Source organism: Microcebus murinus, chromosome 6, assembly GCF_040939455.1.
Source record: "Microcebus murinus isolate Inina chromosome 6, M.murinus_Inina_mat1.0, whole genome shotgun sequence".
NCBI classification, from domain to species: Eukaryota; Metazoa; Chordata; class Mammalia; order Primates; family Cheirogaleidae; genus Microcebus; species Microcebus murinus.
This window is the reverse complement of record NC_134109.1, coordinates 2212888-2233878: the sequence shown is the minus strand read 5'-3', so window position 1 is coordinate 2233878 and position 20991 is coordinate 2212888. Positions and strand designations below refer to the sequence as shown.

The following is a 20991-nucleotide window of genomic DNA, read 5'->3' as shown; positions in this document are numbered from 1 at the left end:
ATGAGTAGGTGGGTGGGTGAAAGGACAGAGGCTGGGTGAGTGGGTAGATGGGTGGCTGGGTGCAGTGGGTAGGTGAGCGGGTGGGTGGGTGAAAGGACGGATGCTGGGTGGGTGGATGGGTGCAGTGGGTAGGTGAGCGGGTGGGTGGGTGAAAGGACGGATGCTGGGTGGGTGGATGGGTGCAGTGGGTAGGTGAGCAGGTGGGTGGGTGAAAGGACGGATGCTGGGTGGGTGGATGGGTGCAGTGGGTAGGTGAGCAGGTGGGTGGGTGAAAGGACGGATGCTGGGTGGGTGGATGGATGCAGTGGGTAGGTGAGCGGGTGGGTGGGTGAAAGGACGGATGCTGGGTGGGTGGATGGGTGCAGTGGGTAGGTGAGCGGGTGGGTGGGTGAAAGGACGGATGCTGGGTGGGTGGATGGGTGCAGTGGGTAGGTGAGCGGGTGGGTGGGTGAAAGGACGGATGCTGGGTGGGTGGATGGGTGCAGTGGGTAGGTGAGCGGGTGGGTGGGTGAAAGGACGGATGCTGGGTGGGTAGGTGGGTGCAGTGGGTAGGTGAGCAGGTGGGTGGGTGAAAGGACGGATGCTGGGTGGGTGGATGGGTGCAGTGGGTATATTAGCAGGTGGGTGGGTGAAAGGACGGATGCTGGGTGGGTAGGTGGGTGCAGTGGGTAGGTGAGCGGGTGGGTGGGTGAAAGGACGGATGCTGGGTGGGTAGGTGGGTGCAGTGGGTAGGTGAGCGGGTGGGTGGGTGAAAGGACGGATGCTGGGTGGGTAGGTGGGTGCAGTGGGTAGGTGAGCGGGTGGGTGGGTGAAAGGACCGATGCTGGGTGGGTGGATGGGTGCAGTGGGTAGGTGAGCGGGTGGGTGGGTGAAAGGACGGATGCTGGGTGGGTGGATGGGTGCAGTGGGTAGGTGAGCGGGTGGGTGGGTGAAAGGAAGGATGCTGGGTGGGTAGGTGGGTGCAGTGGGTAGGTGAGCGGGTGGGTGGGTGAAAGGACGGATGCTGGGTGGGTGGATGGGTGCAGTGGGTAGGTGAGCGGGTGGGTGGGTGAAAGGACGGATGCTGGGTGGGTAGGTGGGTGCAGTGGGTAGGTGAGCGGGTGGGTGGGTGAAAGGACGGATGCTGGGTGGGTGGATGGGTGCAGTGGGTAGGTGAGCGGGTGGGTGGGTGAAAGGACGGATGCTGGGTGGGTGGATGGGTGCAGTGGGTAGGTGAGCGGGTGGGTGGGTGAAAGGACAGATGCTGGGTGGGTGGATGGGTGCAGTGGGTAGGTGAGCGGGTGGGTGGGTGAAAGGACGGATGCTGGGTGGGTGGCTGGGTGCAGTGGGTAGGTGAGCGGGTGGGTGGGTGAAAGGACGGATGCTGGGTGGGTGGATGGGTGCAGTGGGTAGGTGAGCGGGTGGGTGGGTGAAAGGACGGATGCTGGGTAGGTGGATGGGTGCAGTGGGTAGGTGAGCGGGTGGGTGGGTGAAAGGAAGGATGCTGGGTGGGTAGGTGGGTGCAGTGGGTAGGTGAGCAGGTGGGTGGGTGAAAGGACGGATGCTGGGTGGGTGGGTGGGTGCAGTGGGTAGGTGAGCGGGTGGGTGGGTGAAAGGACGGATGCTGGGTGGGTGGGTGCAGTGGGTAGGTGAGCGGGTGGGTGGGTGAAAGGACGGATGCTGGGTGGGTGGATGGGTGCAGTGGGTAGGTGAGCGGGTGGGTGGGTGAAAGGACGGATGCTGGGTGGGTGGGTGGGTGCAGTGGGTAGGTGAGCGGGTGGGTGGGTGAAAGGACGGATGCTGGGTGGGTGGATGGGTGCAGTGGGTAGGTGAGCAGGTGGGTGGGTGAAAGGACGGATGCTGGGTGGGTGGATGGGTGGATGGGTGCAGTGGGTATATTAGCAGGTGGGTGGGTGAAAGGACGGATGCTGGGTGGGTAGATGGGTGGATGGGTGCAGTGGGTATATTAGCAGGTGGGTGGGTGAAAGGACGGATGCTGGGTGGGTGGATGGGTGCAGTGGGTAGGTGAGCGGGTGGGTGGGTGAAAGGACGGATGCTGGGTGGGTGGATGGGTGCAGTGGGTAGGTGAGCAGGTGGGTGGGTGAAAGGACGGATGCTGGGTGGGTGGATGGGTGCAGTGGGTAGGTGAGCGGGTGGGTGGGTGAAAGGACGGATGCTGGGTGGGTAGGTGGGTGCAGTGGGTAGGTGAGCGGGTGGGTGGGTGAAAGGACGGATGCTGGGTGGGTGGGTGGGTGCAGTGGGTAGGTGAGCGGGTGGGTGGGTGAAAGGACGGATGCTGGGTGGGTGGATGGGTGCAGTGGGTAGGTGAGCGGGTGGGTGGGTGAAAGGACGGATGCTGGGTGGGTGGATGGGTGGATGGGTGCAGTGGGTATATTAGCAGGTGGGTGGGTGAAAGGACGGATGCTGGGTGGGTGGATGGGTGCAGTGGGTAGGTGAGCGGGTGGGTGGGTGAAAGGACGGATGCTGGGTGGGTAGGTGGGTGCAGTGGGTAGGTGAGCAGGTGGGTGGGTGAAAGGACGGATGCTGGGTGGGTGGATGGGTGCAGTGGGTAGGTGAGCGGGTGGGTGGGTGAAAGGACGGATGCTGGGTGGGTGGGTGGGTGCAGTGGGTAGGTGAGCGGGTGGGTGGGTGAAAGGACGGATGCTGGGTGGGTGGATGGGTGCAGTGGGTAGGTGAGCGGGTGGGTGGGTGAAAGGACGGATGCTGGGTGGGTGGATTGGTGCAGTGGGTAGGTGAGCGGGTGGGTGGGTGAAAGGACGGATGCTGGGTGGGTGGATGGGTGCAGTGGGTAGGTGAGCCGGTGGGTGGGTGAAAGGACGGATGCTGGGTGGGTGGATGGGTGCAGTGGGTAGGTGAGCAGGTAGTGGGTGAAAAGACGGATGCTGGGTGGGTGGATGGGTGCAGTGGGTAGGTGAGCGGGTGGGTGGGTGAAAGGACGGATGCTGGGTGGGTGGATGGGTGCAGTGGGTAGGTGAGCGGGTGGGTGGGTGAAAGGACGGATGCTGGGTGGGTGGATGGGTGCAGTGGGTAGGTGAGCGAGTGGGTGGGTGAAAGGACGGATGCTGGGTGGGTGGATGGGTGCAGTGGGTAGGTGAGCTGGTGGGTGGGTGAAAGGATGGATGCTGGGTGGGTAGGTGGGTGAGTGCATGGGTGCAATGGGTAGGTGAGCAGGTGAGTGGGCATGTTTTCCTTTGCTTCATTCTGCAACAGCGTCAGAGGTTGTCTCAGGCCATCCCACTAGGATGCAAAAGAACAAATGTTCCAAAAGGAAAAAGATGAGAAGCATTCTGGGTGCTGGATGGCAAGGAAATGAACCCAAGGCTGGGCTGCTGCCTGGGCTCCCTGAGAGAGCCCAGGTGGTCCTTTCCGCCTGCAAGTGGCCACCTGCTGCAGGCAGGGCTGTCCTGGCTTGGCACCACACCCCCACGGGGGGAGGACTCTCTCCCGAAGCCGCCCACGCCTGCCTGCCTGCCACCAGCACAACTCCAGCTGGCGGCGCCCAGGCCTGCCTGCGCTCACCCCCTCACCCCACCTCTGCTTTCTGCCTCCCAAGCAGAGGCCAGCGCTCCAGGCCTGCGTGGCAGGGCCACCCTCACTACGGCCCCAGCGTGTCGGCTGGGGGGTGCGGCTCTCTGCTCATCCGTGTCCCGGCACGTGTGCCCCCCCCGGCTGTGCCAGTGTGCCAGGCTGCGTGTGCCTGCACGTCCTTGCTCTTGGGCAGCCATAGGCAGGCACTGGTCCGCCCCAGCTCCCTGGAGGGGAGCTGCCAGGCAGGCCATGGCTTCTAGAAAGAACCTCCTCGAGTCAGATGGGGCCAGTGTGCTGGGCAGTGTCCTCCTCTCCACCTCTGGGAAAGGAAGCAAGCTTGGAAGGGGCTGGGGCGGAGCCAGGGAGGCCTGGAGGAGCAGAGGGGATGGTGGGCCTTGTGTATGTCCGGAAATCAGTGGGTACGGTGAGTTTGACCCCACGAAGCTGGGACCCCGTGCCCTGGACATGGTGGATCCAAGATTGAGGGAAAGTCCCCTCTGAGATCCGCATCCATACTCCCTGCCCGACCTCTGACCTCAGCTGCCCACTGTACACGCGCATGCGCGCACACACACACACAGACATGCATGCACACACATGCACAGACACGCATGCACACACGAGTCATCCCTAATCCGGTTGAAGTCCTCCTCCGCACTACCTGCCACCCTCAGGACTTCTGCAGCCTTTCGCTACGGAAGCCGTCCACTCTGCCTTCCTCACCATGATCCTGCCCGTGGTGGCTGCCCTGGCCCTGGGGTGCAGCACAGCACCCCGAGATGCCGGGACCTCAGCACAAGAGAGAAAGCCCCGAGCGAGAGCCAGCCCTGGGGGTACCGAGCCTCCCGGTCAGGGCAGGGGTCCTCACACCTTTGCGTGCTGCAGAAGTGCCAGGGGGCCCACGCCAGGCCACCTGCTCCAGTCTCTGGGTGAGGCTCAGGACTCTGAGCCTTCCCCAGGCCCAGGTGGACAAGAGCCGGTGGGCAGGGGTGGGGGAGGCCCCGGACAACTCCGCCTGCCCAGTGGAGTGTCTCCCCCAGCCCGGAGCTGAAGCTCACTCCCCACCGTCCTATGTCCTATTTCCTCCATCCACTGGATCAACAAACACACCCACTGACCAGAGTGGCTGCAGCCAGGCGCCAGCCCCAGACGGAGATGAGTCAGCCGGCCACGCCCTCCACCCCCACCCCCACCCCAGCACCAACTGCTGGGGGCCGGGAGAGCTCAGGGGAAGGCTGAAACCAGCACTGAGGGGCAGGAAGCTTCCTGCTGTGAGGGTGGGGAGAGGACGGAGCCGTGCAGAGGGTTGGCCTGCCTCCAGGTGCATTCCAAGAATTGCTGAGTCCCTGTCTAACAGCGGCCACGCCACCGTTCCCAGGCTGGAGGGTGTCCAGGAGCCGGTAAGCTCCCGCCTTGGCTGGCTCTCCTGGGCTCCTGGCACTCAGCACGGCTGCCAGAAGCACTCCTGCCTCGGGGCTGAGCCAAGGAGACTTCCAGCCGAGACTGCTGGGCCTGGGCAGGGTCTGCACACGCAGGGAGGGGACGTCTCCAAGCCAGCAAGCGTGGGGCACATCCCCACCAAGAGGGAGCACAGGAGCCCCTAGAGGGCATGTGGTCGGCCCCAAGGCAGAAGCTGCGGTAAGGGGGAGCCACCTGGCCTCAGGTCTGAAGGGTCTGCGTCCGGAGCCCCTCCCTCTGCCTGTGGCCCTCTGTCACCAGACCTGTCCCCATGGTCTACGCAGAGCAGACCCTTGGGAGAGATTTGTCAAGACACAAATCAGTGGAGACACTCTCTCCACCCGTTCTCATCTGACCCTGGATACAACCTTTGCAGTGGCTGTATTACACAGATGGGGAAACTGAGGCTCAGCAGGGCCATGGCCCAGCCTAGGGTCACACAGTGAGTGCTGGAGCAGGTCCTCAGGACAGGTGTGGTGCCTCTTCCATCAGGTTGGGAACCAGAGGGGCCTCTTGCCTCTGCCCTCCGCCAAGGCACCCTTCCCCTGGCCCCTGGTGCATTCTGCCTTCCGTGAGCTCTGACCCAGGGTTAGACATCAGAAGGGACTTCCAGAGCTGGGGGCCTGGCTCTGTCATCCAGCCAGGCCAGAGCCTACCGTGGGGCCACGCGTGCACGTGGGGTGGTGGGGAGCCCACCACGCAGGAGGACAGAGGAGGCAGGACAGGAAGGGGGTGGCAGAGAACGCCGCCCAACCAGGCACCCGCGCTGCTGGGAGGAGGGCGTTTCCCAGGGATGTCGCCTCCACCACCAGCAAAGCGGGGCTGCCCAGAGCAGCCCAGCGCCCGCAGCGCGGGCGTGGGGAGCGCAGGAGGCGGAGGCTATGCAGATGCGCTCCTCTCGGAGGAGCCCACGCGTGGGAACTCAGTGCGGCCGCGCGTTCCTGGGCTTGGGGAGATGAGCCCGTCCCACCGCCAGGTGCGTAGGCCGACCTGATGGGTCGCTGCGGGTGGGGCGGACCTGGAGGCCGTGGACGGTGGAGAGCAGGGAAGGGGGGACAGCGACAGCGGGCGGGGGTCCGGCTGGCTGCTAGGTCTCCGAAGCCCATCTCCCTCCCCGCCCACCAGAAGACGGAGCAGCTGCCGGGAAGGGGCGGCTCGGGGATCTACAGACTTGGGGCTATCCGCCCAGTGCCCCCCGCGGGCCGGCCAGAGTAGGCGGGCCTACCTGGCGACCCCCCGCCCCCGCGCGCGCCCCACGTGGCTGCTGGCGGGCGGGGCCGGCGGGAGGAAGGGGTGGGGCCGCCCCGCCCTGTGCCCGCCCTGTGCCCGCCCTGCGCCCGCCCTGCGCCCCAGTGGGAGCCCCGCGGAGCGCCGCAGTGGGTGCTGGCTGCCCGCAGCCCCTGGCCCGGCCCGGCCTGAGCGCCAGCCGCCCTCCGCCCTCCGCCCTTCGGCCGCCGCTCCACCCGGTAAGTCCGCGGCCTCCGGGCCCACCACGAGTCCCGGGGGAAACTGAGTTCCGAACGAGGCAGGGCGCGCTTGGGGCTGGGAGTGGGGCTCCGGGTAGCAGCGCTGCTCCCCGGGGGGCGACGACCGGTCCCGCGGCGCAGGGCGGCTGGGGCCCTAGTTCCTGGGCGGGGGCCCCAGGGCGTCCCTGGACCCACCGACTCTGCGCGCCTCGCCCGGGACTGCGGCCCGGGCGCGGGGTCGGGGCCCGCGCGCGCTGCTCGCACAGTGGAGGGCCCAGGGTCGGCCAGCCTCCTCCTGGCAGGCGGGACTTCCCCGCCTCGCGGCTGCCACATCCTGACCATGAATCAGCCACAGTTGGGAAAATAAACTTCAACTTCGGGTCCGCCGCCGGGTGGCACCCCAAGGCGCACGCCGGTCTGCAGCCCCACCCTGACTGCGTGGTTCCTAGCTGCCCACGCAGGTGGGCGCACACGGCGCACCGCAACCCCCACTGGCAGGCTGGGAAGAATGAGCCCCTGTCACAGTGCTCTGTCCTTCTGGGTGGGGTAGGAGGCTATCCCTGGGGCCCCTCAGCCCCAGCTGTGAACCCTCTTCCTGGGGAGTAACCTCAGGAGTGACCATAACGTCAGGAGAGCCAGGGTGACCAGCTGTTTCTCTGACCAGCCCCCAGCCGCCCCTGAGGAGCACAGGTGTGGGGGAGGTGGTAGGTCTGGGCCTTCTAAGGCTCTGCCCCCTGGGCTCCAGGTTGCACAGTGTGGGCCTCAGTTGTGACCACCTGCCCAGCTGGACACCAGGAGTCAGAGTGGCAAAGAGGGCTGTGACCCTGCCTGGCCAGGAACCAGGTGCCAGAGGTCAGGCACACCCTAACGGGAGCCGGAGCTCCCTTCCCACGAGTCCCTGTGCCCCAGCAGCCAGGCCTGGGCAGGACACTTGCCTCCTCAGGGCCCCAGTTTCCACATCTGCACTCCGGAGGCTGGGGACAGTGGCTATGGCATAGACCTGCTCCCTGCCGCCCTGCAGTGGGGAAGGACCCGGAGCAAATGCTCCGAGCCCCTCAGGGTGCCATGCCGGGCAGGGGGCATTTGGAGTGGGTGCGGCAGCCCCTGGTGCAGGTGCTGGCTGGGGCCCCAGGTGTGGGGTCTGAGCCCTCACGCTGCCCACCCCCCACCGGGGCAGCAGCAGCTTTCTGTTTAAACAGCCAGGCTGGCACAGGAGACCTCTCCTGGGGCCAGGTAGGAGCTGGCTGCTGCTCGGCCCCACCTTCTCATCCCTCCTCCAAGAGTTGAAGATCTGGACTGACGTGGGCAACAGACCACAAAGGTCCCTGGGGAGAAGGACTGAGGGGCTGCCCCATGACCCACCCCAGTGGGCTGCCCCTTGAGGGTTCTGCTCCTCCGCAGCGAGGCCTCCTGAGCGGCAGAGTTAACCTTCAGGTGCGCCCCCCCCCCACGCTCTGTGGAGGTGCTGACGGCTGTCGGAGCTAATTGCACACACCTCACATGCGGGGACCCGGGAGCTCCCGCCTTAAATAGACTCCGTTCAACTTCATCAAAGTGCAGTTGCTTCCCAGGCTGGAAAAGTTACCAGGTTCGTGCCGGCTGTAGGAGGGTGAGTGATGGCTGGATAATAACAGGGTGCGGCTGTGGGTGCAGGCACGACGCGGCCGGCCAGCTCTGGCCGGGGGCGGTGGCCGTCCTCTGAAGCCAGCTAAGCCCTGGCCCTTTGCAGTGCCCAGAGGTCAAGTTCCCCATGGCCTGAGGGATGGGGCTCCCTCCCCTACTTGGCCTTGCACACAGCAGGTGTCTAATACCTGCACGATTCGTGGCCCTGTGGACACAGTGCATTGGGGAAGGGACACCACCTGGGCTAGGAGGTAGAGGCCAGGCCGCAGGATCAGTCTCTGCAGGGCTGTCCCCAGGGGCCACAGCAGAGCCAGGCTCGGGACACCCAGTGTGGAGGACAAGGAGGCTGATGCCTACCAGGTATGAAGGAGGGAGTGAGTGGAAGGGGGAGAGCTCCCTGTCACTGGAGATTGGAGCAGGGTCCCACCATGTGACCTCCTGTTAGGGAGGCCCCCAGCCCCTCCAGCCCCACCCTAGGAAGGAGGGTCCTGCCCAGTCTGCCCTGAGAGCTGAGCCGGTGTGGGGTCTGCTCACACAGCATCCGGTGCACGGGGTGGCCTCCGTGGCGACTGCCAGGCCAAGAGAGCGGACTGGGCCTGTCCTCCCACGGGGCCTCGTTGCCCGTCCTCTCTCAGTACCTGTCTAAATAAGGGGGGGGGCGCAGCTTGGGGCGTCCTCTCTGAAGGGATGTGGGCAAGGGCTGAGCCGGGAGAAGAGCCAGCCTGCGCCTTCCCGCATGTGACCTCCGACCTCTCCATCCTGGTGGGGGTGGGTCCTGCAAACGGCGTCCTTTTCACAGATGGGGAAACTGAGGCACAGAGCTGTTGGGTTATGGACTCAGTGACATCATCCATCCCGACCAGAGGCACTTATAAAACCCTTCGTGCCCCCCCACCCCCCTGTGAGACCCAGGCGCTTACTGGGGCTCGGGTGAGGACGGGCCAGCCCCCTGGAGAGCTGGAGGCCAGGGCTGTCCCTGCCACCCCCGTCCCCACCACAGTGCTCACTCGGGGGGCCCTGGAACCACCGCCCTGGGAATGGGAGGCTTCGTCCTGGCCAAGTGGCCCTTCCTGGGCATCCGAGTGGGGCGGGCGCAGGCTCACCCCCCCACCCGAGCACCCGGGAGCAGCCCACGCAGACAGACACTGGCCAAGGGCCGGCGTCCTGGGCCCTGCAGCCATAGTTCCTCGCAACAGGGGGGCCGGTTGGGGGCTGCAGTGTGGGGGAAGACCAAAGCCGAGGCCCCGTCCCAGCCCGCTCTCAGGACAGAACAGCCAAGGGCAAGGGCCAGGGCCACTTCCCACTTCCGCCTGCAGCTTTTCCCAGCTGCGCCCCGCCACAGGAAACCGAGGGAGGGGAGGGTCCAGGAGAAGGGCGGGGCGGGGCCCTCCTGAGCCTCTGTCCCTCAGCTCGTTCCCACTGGGGACGGCGTGTGCACTCAGGAGGGGTGCGTGGGCGTGCCCGAGGCCTGGCTGGGCCCTGGCGGGGATCATGGGCTCTGCAGGGTCAGGGGTACCCCAGCAGGGCCTCACTCATGTCTACCACTGTTCTTTCCACCACCCCTTCCCGGGAGCTGGGCCCAGTCTGAGCACCCCTGGTCCTAGGTGGGAGAGAAGGGGTGGGGCACAGGCTGGAGGGCCCCTTGCCGCTATAGCTGTGCCCCAGGCCAGCCTCACGGTGAAGGCTGAGGCCTCCCTGGGCAGGGTGTGTGGCCAGCACTGCAGGGGCCGGGCTGACCAGGGCCCTCGGGTGATGCGCTGAGTGGATGGGAGGCCAGGCAGGAGCCACGCTTGGGGAGCTGAGGCAGGCAGCCCCTGGCTCCCATTTTGCAGATGTGCCACTAAGGCCTCATGTCAGAGCCTCACTTTGAGGCTGACCCACGCAGGGGACGGCCCAGGCGGCCCTGCAGGACACACAGCCCTGAGATAGTTCCTCTGCATCTCCTCCAAGTCCCAGCCCCCCGCTGTGCCCAGCCAGTGGCCCCAGCACACTCGGTCCCAGCAGACACTGGTGGGGCAGGGACCTCCCCGAGCCTGGGCTGTCCTGGCCATCGCCGGGCAGGGGTGGCGTGGCTAGCTGTGTGGGGGGATGGCATCTCAGGTGCCTCTGTCTCCCCATCTGTGCCTGCCCCAGATCTTCTTGGGCCCTGGGCAGTGTCCCCAGTGTGCACCTGCCTCCCCCACATCCCTGCCCGGTCCCCATCCTTGCTCCAGGTGCAACTGGAGCTGCCGCCGCTGGGCCCAGCAGCAGGAAGGCAGGTGTCAGCTCTGCACCCAGCCCCGTGGGGACAACATGAGCAAGGGACGCTGCCTGTCCCCCTGCCTGGCTCTGTCTCCCACATGTATAGACGTGAGTGGCCTGAGAAGAGAAGCCTCTTGGGGACACCCGCAGCCCTGCCCCTGCGCTCAGCGGGCCCCAGGCTGTGGACGTGGGGGCGGGGGAGCAAGGGGCTGCCTGCACAGCAGGGGCCCAGAGGGGGACCCCGGAGGGGGCGGTGCAGGCCATGCAGGGTCAGCCGACCAGGGTCGGAGCCACGAGTGCCTGGACGGCACCCTGGCCATTCTGCACAGGAGAAACCGAGTCCAGGAGGGGCCTGGCTCTCCTGGGGCCCTGGCGCCCCGCCCCTCCCTGGCCCTGGCGGCGGCCCCTGGCCGTGCCGGGTGCACACTCGGCTTCTCGCCCAATCTCAGTCTGCCTTTGTTCTCCCTGCTTCTCAAAAAGCAGCTGCCGGACGTGGGCTGGGGTCAGAGCCCTGGGGGCCTGGCGTGTGGGCGGGCAGGGGCCGCCCTGCTGTCCCGAGCATGGGCAGAGTGGGGGCTGCACGCCCCGCGGCCCCGACCGACACACGGCCAGCAGGACCAAGTTCTCCCAGGTCAGGACCGGCTTTCTCTGAGGACGGCAGAGGGCCGGGATGGGCACGGCCCCTGAGGTGGCGTCTGTGGCCAGGCGCTGGGGCCTGCGGTCGACCAGCCCAGGTTCATAACCCACCTGCCTCTTGCGGCTGGCAAGTGGCTTTGCCGCCCCCGTCCTAATCACACATCTGCACACACCACCCGCAAAAGTCGCCAGGGTGCTGGGCAGACCCTGTGCTCAGGAAGTGGCCTGAGGGCAGCGGCTCTCCTTGTCCTTCCCCATGCCTCTCCCCGGGCCCCCAGACTCCAGAGCCCCGGAGTGTCACATGTGGCCAGGGCCTCAGGGACACCCGTCTGCCCTGCTCTCTGCGGCCCAGGGGATGGCGACCCAGAGTCCCTCCGGTGACCGCGGTCCCTGCGCACCCTCGTGCAGGTGGAAGTGAAAGCCTGGCCTGGCATGGCTCCTCCTCACTTCCTGTCCTCCCCTGCGCCGCCCCAGCCCGTGCGGAGAGGCCTGACGCCCACTTCCCCAGACCCCGCTCGCCCGCCGCCCCACGAGGCGTTTCCTGCCTGCCACGTCCGCCCATGGGGCTCCCTGGGGCCCCCGGCTCCTGTTCCTCACCCCGAGAGTGGGGTCACGGAGGACGCGCCTCGCCCTGGCCCGTGCCTGCCGTCTGCCAGGGTCCTGGGGACACAGCCGGGCTCACGCTGGCCAGAGTGCCGAGAGGGACCCCCGGCGCCCAGCTCTGCCCATCCTCCCTGGTGACCTGAGCACTGTGACCTCAGCCGCCCTGTGAGATGCTGGTGGGGGTTTCCAGGCCCTTGGTGCTTTTGTCCTCGTTACAAACGCGACCGCACTCGCCCCCGATGCAGCTTCTGCTGGCATTCGGGCAGGTGTCCTGGTGGCATGTGGCCGACTCCCAGTGTGGCCACTTCCCACAGTGTTTTCCAACTTGTTTCACTGTGGCTACCCCCCAGGGGCCTTCCGTCCTGCTGCTGGACCCCGCAGGGGTCTGCCAGGGCCTCCTTGCGTGCGTGGGGGGTTGTCTCGGTGTGGGGGGGCTGGAGTGCTCCTTGGACGTGAGGCAGCCAGGGGACAGTGAGGACTCAGCCACCCCCTGGCCCTGCACGCTCACGCCCCGGACGGGTGTCCGGGGTGGACACACATTCCCACCCCCCAGGCTCCCCCACAGCCCCCTCCCTGGATCTGCCCGCAGCGGGAGGCCCAGCCTGGCGGGGAGGGTGGCACGCGCCAGGGCCGGGAGGAGGCCCCGTGGATAGGACGGGCTCAGCTCTGGGCCTCCCCCGCCCGCACAGCCTGGGCTACCCCGGCAGCCGCGAGGAGCGCGTGCTGTTCTGGGGATCCGGGTGTTGCCAGGCAGTGGAAAAATTTGGGCTCTTGGAGGAGCTAAAAATACTGTGTGGCAGCCCCTGCCTCCCGGTTCCGGAATCCCTCTCCTGCCGTTCTGCCCGCCCACCCGCTGGAAGACAGGCTCCGCCCGCGCACCTGCCCTGGGCCCACGCCGGCTGGCGGGCCGCCCCAGAGCTGCCGTCCGTCCTGCCGTGGCCCCTCGGTGCTGCGTGCCCAGCCTGCGTCTGACCCACCCCATCCCCTTGGGGTCCCCCAGGCCCCAGGCAGTCTTACGGCCTAACGGGGGCAGAGCCCCAGAAGGCAGCACCCCAAGGTGCCAGGCTCAGTGTCGGGCTCCTTGTGGGAGCCGGGACCCTGGGGCGACCACCTTACCTAACAAGGGGTGCACGGGGTGGGGGGGCAGCCACCCAACGTGTCACTGGGGCCTCTGGGCCCAGTCGAGCCTGCCGAGGGACTGGACAGAGGGCTAGACCCTCAGCGCTGGCTCCCGGAGGCCAGTGGCCCTCAGTCCTCCCTGACGGATGGGAGAGCTGGACCTGGGCCGACGAGAGCCCGGGATGCGGACCTGGGCACGCCACCTCCCGGTCCGGCCGTGGACCCTGTGCAGGGCCCCCCCGCAGCTGTGCACAGCCTGTGCCCGGGCCCACCAGGAGCCCACCCTCCCTGGCCCAGTGTCTCTGCCTGCACGGCGGGGGCTGGGCAGGTGGTCTCTGAGGTCTGGTGGGGGCCGCTTTGGCCCTGCCCCCCCAGCTTGACAGGCGACTCCCAGGTAGGGGCGGTGGCTCCGCGTGAGTCAGCGCAGCCGCCCTGGCGTGTGGGTGCCGGTGTCGCCAGGCTGGGCTGCCGGGCGCAGGTGGGGAGGGCGGCCGGGCGGTGCTGAGGAGCTGCCCTCTGAGGACTGGGCCTGCGTCCCCTCCCCTCCAGGGCCTCCGGCAGCCCCCGCGGTGCAGGGTCGGCTGAGTGCTCAGAAGGGTGGGCTGGCCCCGTGCACACCCCAGGGAGACCCGGCCTGCGGGGGCCCCTGTCTGGGGGAAGGCATGGGCCTGTCCCAGTGGAAACCCCACAGGCCAGGCAACACCCCGCTCATGGTTGGGGGGCGAGCCCCACAGCTTCAGGGTCTTCATCACAAAATGCCCCACCCCTGTAGTCGTCCCCTTGGTGCTGGGGCGCGGGGGTGTTGAAGCCCGGGGTGGGGATGGCAGGTGGGGATTCTTCCTGGCCTCCTGACCCTTCAGCTGCCCAGGGGGTGGGGTCTGGCCCAGGGGGTGGGGTCTGGCCCAGGGGGTGGGGTCTGGCCCAGGGGGTGGGGTTTGGCCGGAGCCTTGGGCCCTACAGAGCGCAAAGCTCTGAAGCTCAAAAACTCCTGTGCCTGTGTCCCCCCCCCCCCCGCCCTGGGGAGGACACTCCCGCAGCCAGGGTGGGGGACTCTGATGACACCTCCCTGCACGCTGGGCTGTCCCGCTGAGGCCCCGCCCTATGCCACGCCCCCTGGCAGAGCCAGAGGGGGAAGGGCCTGGCATGTGTCCACAGTCGGCCCTGAGCACTCGCTCCTGAGCACTTGCTCTACGGTTCCGTCTGTGGGGTCTCCTTGCAACTGCCTTTGCAGATGGAGAACAGAGAGGCAGAGTAACTTGCCCCTGGGCACACAGCCAGTAAGCCCAGGAGTGAGGCTCCCGCCACCCCTGGCGTTGGTGCCCCTGCCCTGTGCTCCTGAGGGCAGTAAGCTGTGGACCCCGCAACCTGCGGTCCTGGCAGAAACGCACAACCAGCGCTTGGCCGCCTGTAGTCAGAGTGGAGCCTGCGCTGGCGAGGCCGCCGCTGGGCTTGGCAGAGCCCGCAGGCAGCGAGACAGCATAGTTTATTGCGTGTGCGTGTCTGTGTGTGTGTGTCTGTTTACACCTTCTCTCTGTACACACGGAAAGGTTTTTGTAGACAAGGAAGGCTGGCGACGCCCCGACGGGGGCTGCTGGCCGGGCTGGGGGGCCGGCTGGAAGTGGGCTCCCGTGAGACAGGTTGGGGCACACAGTTGACTCTGTCCGCTTGTCCTAGTTGGAAGCAGGGACAGGAGTTACGGAAGCGGCCAGTGATTAACCAGGTCCAGCTGTCTGGGGCCGATTGCTTTGGCTTCCCGCATGGTTGCCGCAGGTTGTGGTCAGCGTCTGTCTCTCTGTGCGGTCTGGCCGTTGTCCCTGTGGTGTTCAGTGTCTCATCCCGACGGGCAGTGGGGGCGTCTCTAGGGGGGCGTCCGGCACAGGCCTGGCCGGGTGGGCATCACGGAGGGAGGAGGGCAGCTCTGGCCTCGGCCTCAGGGGCCCCCACCTCGCACACTCTCCCAGCAGGACACGAGCTCAGCCGAGCCCTGCACCCCACGCTCCCCACAGACAGCGCCCAGCGGGGCACGGCCCCAGGACGCTGAGCACACGCCAGGAAACCGGGCACAGGACCCTGCCAGGCCAGGGACCTACTGCTGTGACTCCACTCCTCCCCATGCCCCCAGACCAAGGGGGCTGCTGTGGACTGGGGTCTTCCCAGGAGTGAGCCTGTAGCCCTGGGGACCGGGGTGTGCCCAGGGCAGGGAGGGCAGGGCAGTGCCAAGGGGGCCAGTGCTCAGACAAGCAAGCCCCTGTGTGTCCGGGGGATCCGGAAATCTGGGGTACAGCGACTCAAGGCCACGCCCCTTGTCTCCGAAAGGTCAGGGTTTGTGCATGGAGGGACCCCTGGGGCTCTTGGCCGAAGAGGACACTTTGGATGCCAGAGGCCTGGCCTGGGAGAGTTCGTGCTCCGTCTTCTCAGCCTGCGCCAGGGACTCCGGCCAACGGAGGCGGGGAGGGAGGGTCAGTTCTGGGTGCCTCTTTAGGCAGCAGCACCCAGGGTGGGTGGGAGAGCGCGGAGGCCTGTCTGCCTTGCTGCGCATGGTGTCAGGAGCAACCCTCCCCCACCACTTCGGGGGGCTTTGGGGACCCGAGGCTGCCTGAGTGGGGGCGGGTCACGGTCAGCAGTGATGAAAAGCCAGGAGGAGGCCGGCAGCCCGAGATGGGGCCCAGAGTGGGTGGGCAGAGGCAGCCGGAAGGCCTTACACATCTGGGTGAGTGGACGCCGAGAGGGCCGGGCCTGGGAGGGTGGGTAAAACCATGGGGTGGAAGGGACTCTGGGCTCTCCGCCCTGCTAGTGCCAGGGGAGGGCAGACAACCCACCCGGTTGCAGGCAGGCGAGGGGCGCCCACAGCCTCCCAGGTGCTCCCAGCAGCCTGATGCTGGAGGTGCAGGTGAGGGAGCTGCGGCTCAGACACAAGTGACTCCACTAAGGTCTGTGGGTCCCCATGTGGGCCAGAGGTCCCACCACCTATCAGGCTGCTTCCCAGAGGATCCTGCTGGCCTCGCAGGGCACTGGACAGGTGGGGCGGGGGCTGGACGGCCTGAAACTCCAGGCTGGGCCCCTGTGTGGCAGGCGGGGTACGGGGCCCAGGAGCTGCAGGGGCAGGTGCTCCACGACACCCCCATGGTGGAGGAGCGGATGGGGCCTCCAAGGTGAGGATGGCAGGTGCTGGGACCACAGCCACCTTGGGAGACAGGCCTAGGCGCCTGTCCTCACTCAGCCTCCGGATCCCGTGTGACCCCAGCAGCCCCTTGTCCTGTGTCCAGGCTGGGCAGCACTTGGGGTGACGCTGTGCTGGCCGTCTGGCACATAGGGCTCCGGAGCTGCCCGCTGGGGTCCAGCCACGCTCTGCTGTTCCAGCTGTGGCACCTGGGCACAGCCTGGCTGCGCTGGGAGCTGCTTCCCCACCGGGCAGCCGGCACAGAAACTGCCTCTCGAGCCGTGGGCGCCGGCTGCAGTGCCGGGGCTGGACTAAGTGGAGCTCAGTGTTGCCACGACCCTGCCCGGCCGTTTTCAGCGCTAAATATAAGGTCCACGCCATACATGGTCGCAGGAGGGCCTGGGATGCCCCTGACCTTTGAGGCGAGTCCCCAGGGGCTGTGGCTGGGCACAGTGTCCCAGTCCGCTGGGCCCAGGGCGGGGGACTTGGTGGGTGTGGAGAGGACAGCAGAGGTGCAGCCGCCGGCTATTCTGCTCTGGGGAGAGGCGTCGGGGCAAGGCGCGGGGGGGGGGGGGTACTTCTGGGCCAGGCCTCCCCCCGGCCTTCCAGAGGGGTCCGGGCTGAATCCCGGTAGAACTCCGAGGGCTGAGGTCTCGGTTGTCTGTCTGTCCACTGCGCACAGGCAGACACACTGACGCACAGGGAAGAGCCGGGCTGGCCGGGCTGCCTGGGGGGCATTCCATGCCCAGCGGCCCTCCAGGTGGCTCCTGGGTCCCAGCTCGCTCCTGGGCCCCAGCTCGCTCCTGGCACTGTGGGCAGCCCAGGAAGTGCCTGGGGGTTGGGCTCTCCCTGCCACTTGCCCCATCTGACCCTGCCCGCTGGGGCAGGGGAAGCAGCCTGGGGGCGAGATAAGGACCCTTTCTGTGGCCTCATCACCACTGGCTCGAGGCCGCTGCCCTCCAGGCCTCTGCAGCCCACCCAGGTCTGGTCTGTGCACAGCCCGGCCTCGGCTTCAGGCCTCTCCGGGTCCTCGTGCGTGCAGTGGGGACCTTGCTGCCCACACCCCTGGGCGCCATGGCGATTCAGTCAGGGATGGGCACGGGGGAGGCCCAGGAGCTTTGCAGCCCTCGTCAGGGCAAGGGACAGAGTGCCACTGTGACCTGTCAGCACGGCCCGTCGCCCGAGCAGGAAGTGCGACTGAGAAACGGGCCGGGGACTGTGCCCCACCTGCCGCCGGTGCCAGGCTGGCGTGGTCTCCATCCCTGCCCCAGCCGCTGACGACGGCTCTTCTCCCCCGGCCCTGCAGCTCGGCAAGATGTCGGTGAGGGAGGGCGCCCAGCGCAAGTGGGCGGCGCTGAAGGAGAAGCTGGGGCCGCAGGACTCGGACCCCACGGAGGCCAACCTGGAGAGCGCCGACCCCGAGCTGTGCATCCGGCTGCTGCAGATGCCCTCCGTGGTCAACTACTCCGGCCTGCGCAAGCGGCTGGAGAGCAGCGACGGCGGCTGGATGGTGCAGTTCCTGGAGCAGAGCGGCCTGGACCTGCTGCTGGAGGCGCTGGCGCGGCTGTCGGGCCGCGGGGTGGCGCGCATCGCGGACGCCCTGCTGCAGCTCACCTGCATAAGCTGCGTGCGCGCCGTCATGAACTCGCCGCGGGGCATCGAGTACATCCTCAGCAACCCCGCCTACGCGCGCCAGCTCTCTCTCGGTGAGCCTCCCGGCGCACGGGCAGGAGTCAGGGCCCGGGGGTGGTCCGGGCAGGGAGGGCTTCCCGGGGTCGCATCTGAGCCCCGGTCACCGTGGGCACCGCACCGGCTGCACCTGCTGTCCCCTCAGTCCGGTGACTCCAGCCACCCTCCCGCCGGCCCTGTGCTGGTCCAGGCCCTCGTCCGCGCCGTGGCAGCTGGAGCCACCTGGTCAAAATCACAGGTCCCCCAGTGGCTCCCGCCTCCCCTCTGCCTGGCTCCCAGCCCTGACCCCAGCCCAGCCACAGCGCTCCAGGTCTGGCCCAAACCTGCTGGAGGCGGCCTCCTCCACCTGCTGGCACCTTCCCCAGCTCCCCCTTCCTACCCAGTCCCCTGCCCTGGGACCTGGGGGCTTCTTCCCCAGCAGCGGGCCCTGCCCAGGTTGCTCTCTGCATGCTTCCAGGGTCTTACTCATCCTTTCAGTGCCAGCTCATTGCCACCTCCTCCAGGAAGTCTCTCTGGGTTGTGCTCAGTCCTGACCCCTTGGGAGAGACCCTTGCCCACCATGCTGGACTGCTCCATGGCAACAACTGGTTTCCCTGACCCTTGGGGCTCCAGGACCAGCTGGGGGTGGCAGTGATGGGTGCAGCCAGGCCCGTGGGGGCAGCAGGTGCCTCCATGAGTGAGCCAGAGGCCGCCTCATTTGTGTCCAACCCAGGGGCCTGGACACAAATCCAGGACACAGTCCTCTGTGACTGTTCTCAGTGGGGCTACATGACAGATACCCAAGTCTTTCACAGCCTGGTGGATGGGGTGGGAGGCGGGGCCTTGTGGGCGCAAGGAGGCATCCCAGGTTCTGTCTGCAGTAAACACAGACGGGGCTGAGATTGGGAACAACGTGGGCCCGCAGCCAGGGACGGGAGTAGCTGGGCCAGCTCAGCAGACCCCGAAATGCCTGGGGGTGCCCCGGCTCCAGGCCCTTCCCTGTGGTCCAGGAGCGGGTTGGGCACGGGGAGAGGACAGCACGGCAGGGCCTCGCCCCTTGCCCAGCGCCCGACGTGGGCTTGGGGCGCACGGAGCAGCCCTGGCGTCTGCCCTGAGCCCGGCCGCACAGCCGTGGGGCAAGGGCGGACGGTGGGCCCTCTGAGACCCGCGTGCCCCCGGCAGCCCTGGACACGTCCAACGTGATGGTGAAGAAGCAGGTGTTCGAGCTGCTGGCCGCCCTGTGCATCTACTCGCCCGAGGGCCACGCCCTCACCCTGGACGCCCTCGACCACTACAAGGTGAGCGGTGGCACCGCCGGGCGGGCCGGGGCTCCCACCTGGGCGCGCCCTGACCCCTCCTCCCCGCAGACCGCGTGCAGCCAGCAGTACCGCTTCAGCGTCATCATGAGTGAGCTCTCCGACAGCGACAACGTGCCTTACGTCGTCACCCTGCTCAGCGTCATCAACGCCGTCATCCTGGGCCCCGAGGACCTGCGCACGCGCACCCAGCTGCGGAGCGAGTTTGTCGGTAACCACCCCCCGCCGGGGCCCTGCGCTGCCCGGGCCGCCCGGGAGCCCCTCCTGCCAGCCGGAGCCCGGCAGACCTTTCCCAGGGCCTCCTGGGCCAGCCCCACCCAAGCTGCATCCCCCCGGGAAGCTGGGGCCCCACAGAACCTGCCCCTGTCCCCCCTACCCCGGGTCCCAGAGGAAGGCGCCGGCTCACCAGGCCTGGGGAGCCTCCTGCCACCAGCTGCCCCTTCGGTGGACACAGGCTCAGAGCACCTGGGCGTCAGCCCAGACAGTTCCCAGTTGCAAGGCTGGCGGGGGGTGTAGGGGTGCAGGCCGTGTGACCCCCACATTCAGCCCTGCCCATCCTGCTGTGACCAAGCCCCACTGTGTGCCCGGCCCAGTGTCACCCCTCCAGAGCCTCACGTCCCTGGAGTCCCACAGGAGAAGCAGAGCAGGGCTGGGTGCCCCGGGTGGCAGAAGTCAGCGGGGTGTGGAGGCAGGGTGCGAGATGCAGGTGACCCTGGGGCAGGCAGGGGTGGCCGGAGGGAGCCTCTGTGCCCTTCTGAGTCTGTCTGTCCTGTCCCAGGGCTGCAGCTGCTGGACATCCTGACCCGGCTGCGGTGAGTGGCCACAGTGCCCGGTCCTGCCACTGCCCTTTTGCTGCTCCCCAAAGCCAGGCTCACCTGCCCCTTGGGTCCCAGTCACCTCCCCAGCCAGCACCTCCAGATGGCAGGGAGGTGGCCCCCAGACAGCCCATTGGGTCCACTCTGAGGCCAACTCTCAGGCTAGAACCTGGCTCACTGTCCCCAGCAGCTGCCCGTGGGAATGGGGGTTGCCAGGTGCAGGACGGGGTATCTGTCAGTTTAGGTTTCAGTGCGAGTATGTCTCAGATATTCCATGGGATATACTTATGCCAAAAATAATTCATTGCTTATCTGAAATTCAAATGTAATTGGTGCCCTGTCGTATTCGCTAATCTGACAGCCCTGCTGGGAATCCAGCTAGCTGAGAAACCCTGTCCTGGGCCTCAGTCAGGACCACACTCAGGGAGGGGTCCCCGCCCCAGAGAAGTCAGCTCAGAGGAACCCAGGACTGGTGTGACTGGTGTTGAACTGGCCTTGGGCACAGTTTTACCAAGTGGGTGCTTTGTGCCCCACCCGTGCCCGGCTGGGGGCTCATTGGCCAGGCTGAGATGACTGGCAAGTCCTAGACCCAGTGAATACTCAAGCCCCTCTGACAGAGCTCTGCCCCTCCCTGTGTCCAGGCGGCCATGGTTGTCTCGGACGTGGTCTGATCATGCCCTCCTGGCACCCAGAGGGGGGCCTTCCCTCCCTGGCACTCCGCCCGGGACCCCCTCCCTGGGCCTGGGTGTGCACATCTTTTGGTGGAAGTGGGGGAGCCTGACCTTCCCCAAGGGGGGTGGAGCGGCCCCGTGGCCTGGCGGCCCCGCAGGGGAATGAACCCGCCACTCTCCCAGGCTCCATCCCTGGCCTCACTCGGGGTCTGCAGTGGCAGAATTGCCGGGGCTGCCCCCACCTGTCGGGAGTGGGGTGAGTGGGGGCAGCACGCTCAGCCGCTCCCCACCTCAGAGACCTGGAGGACGCCGACCTGCTGATCCAGCTAGAGGCCTTCGAGGAGGCCAAGGCCGAGGACGAAGAGGAGCTGCTGCACGTGTGCGGCGGGGTCAACATGAACAGCCACCAGGAGGTCTTCGCCTCCCTGTTCCACAAGGTGGGCCTGGCTGGGGGGCGGACGCACGCCCCACCAGGGTGGCCTGTCGCCGAGGTCCAGGGCTGGGAATGGCCCCATTGGCCCTGGCCCAGCCCGCCATGACGTGGCCAGTCCCCGCAGGGTGGGGCGCCACGCTGGGCCATGGGCAGAGCTGGGTTTGCAGGACCTAGAAAGACAGGGCTCCAAAGGCTAGGGCTGCCCAGAGCTGGCCTTTGTCCTACGCCCCAGGTGGCCAGTCCCTATCAGGTAG

The 20991-nt window shown here is 67.3% G+C and overlaps 1 protein-coding gene across 7 annotated transcripts in view; it reads left to right on the top strand.

The window, feature by feature from the left end:
* The first annotated feature begins 4776 nt into the window (after positions 1-4776).
* INF2 (inverted formin 2) overlaps positions 4777-20991 on the top strand; it is a 29002-nt gene continuing 12787 nt past the window's right edge. For 3 of the 7 annotated variants that reach the window (XM_020285647.2, XM_076003659.1, XM_076003658.1), the window contains exons 1-6: positions 5783-5962; positions 17141-17540; positions 18685-18800; positions 18870-19029; positions 19597-19630; positions 20600-20741. In XM_020285647.2, the coding sequence (XP_020141236.2) occupies positions 5942-5962; positions 17141-17540; positions 18685-18800; positions 18870-19029; positions 19597-19630; positions 20600-20741 (873 nt within the window). In that variant the 5' untranslated portion in view covers positions 5783-5941. Of the gene's footprint in view, positions 4929-5782; positions 5963-6330; positions 6453-17140; positions 17541-18684; positions 18801-18869; positions 19030-19596; positions 19631-20599; positions 20742-20991 lie in introns of those variants that run through there. The other 4 variants (XM_012746398.3, XM_012746397.3, XM_020285650.2 and 1 more) reach the window with 3 other exon arrangements.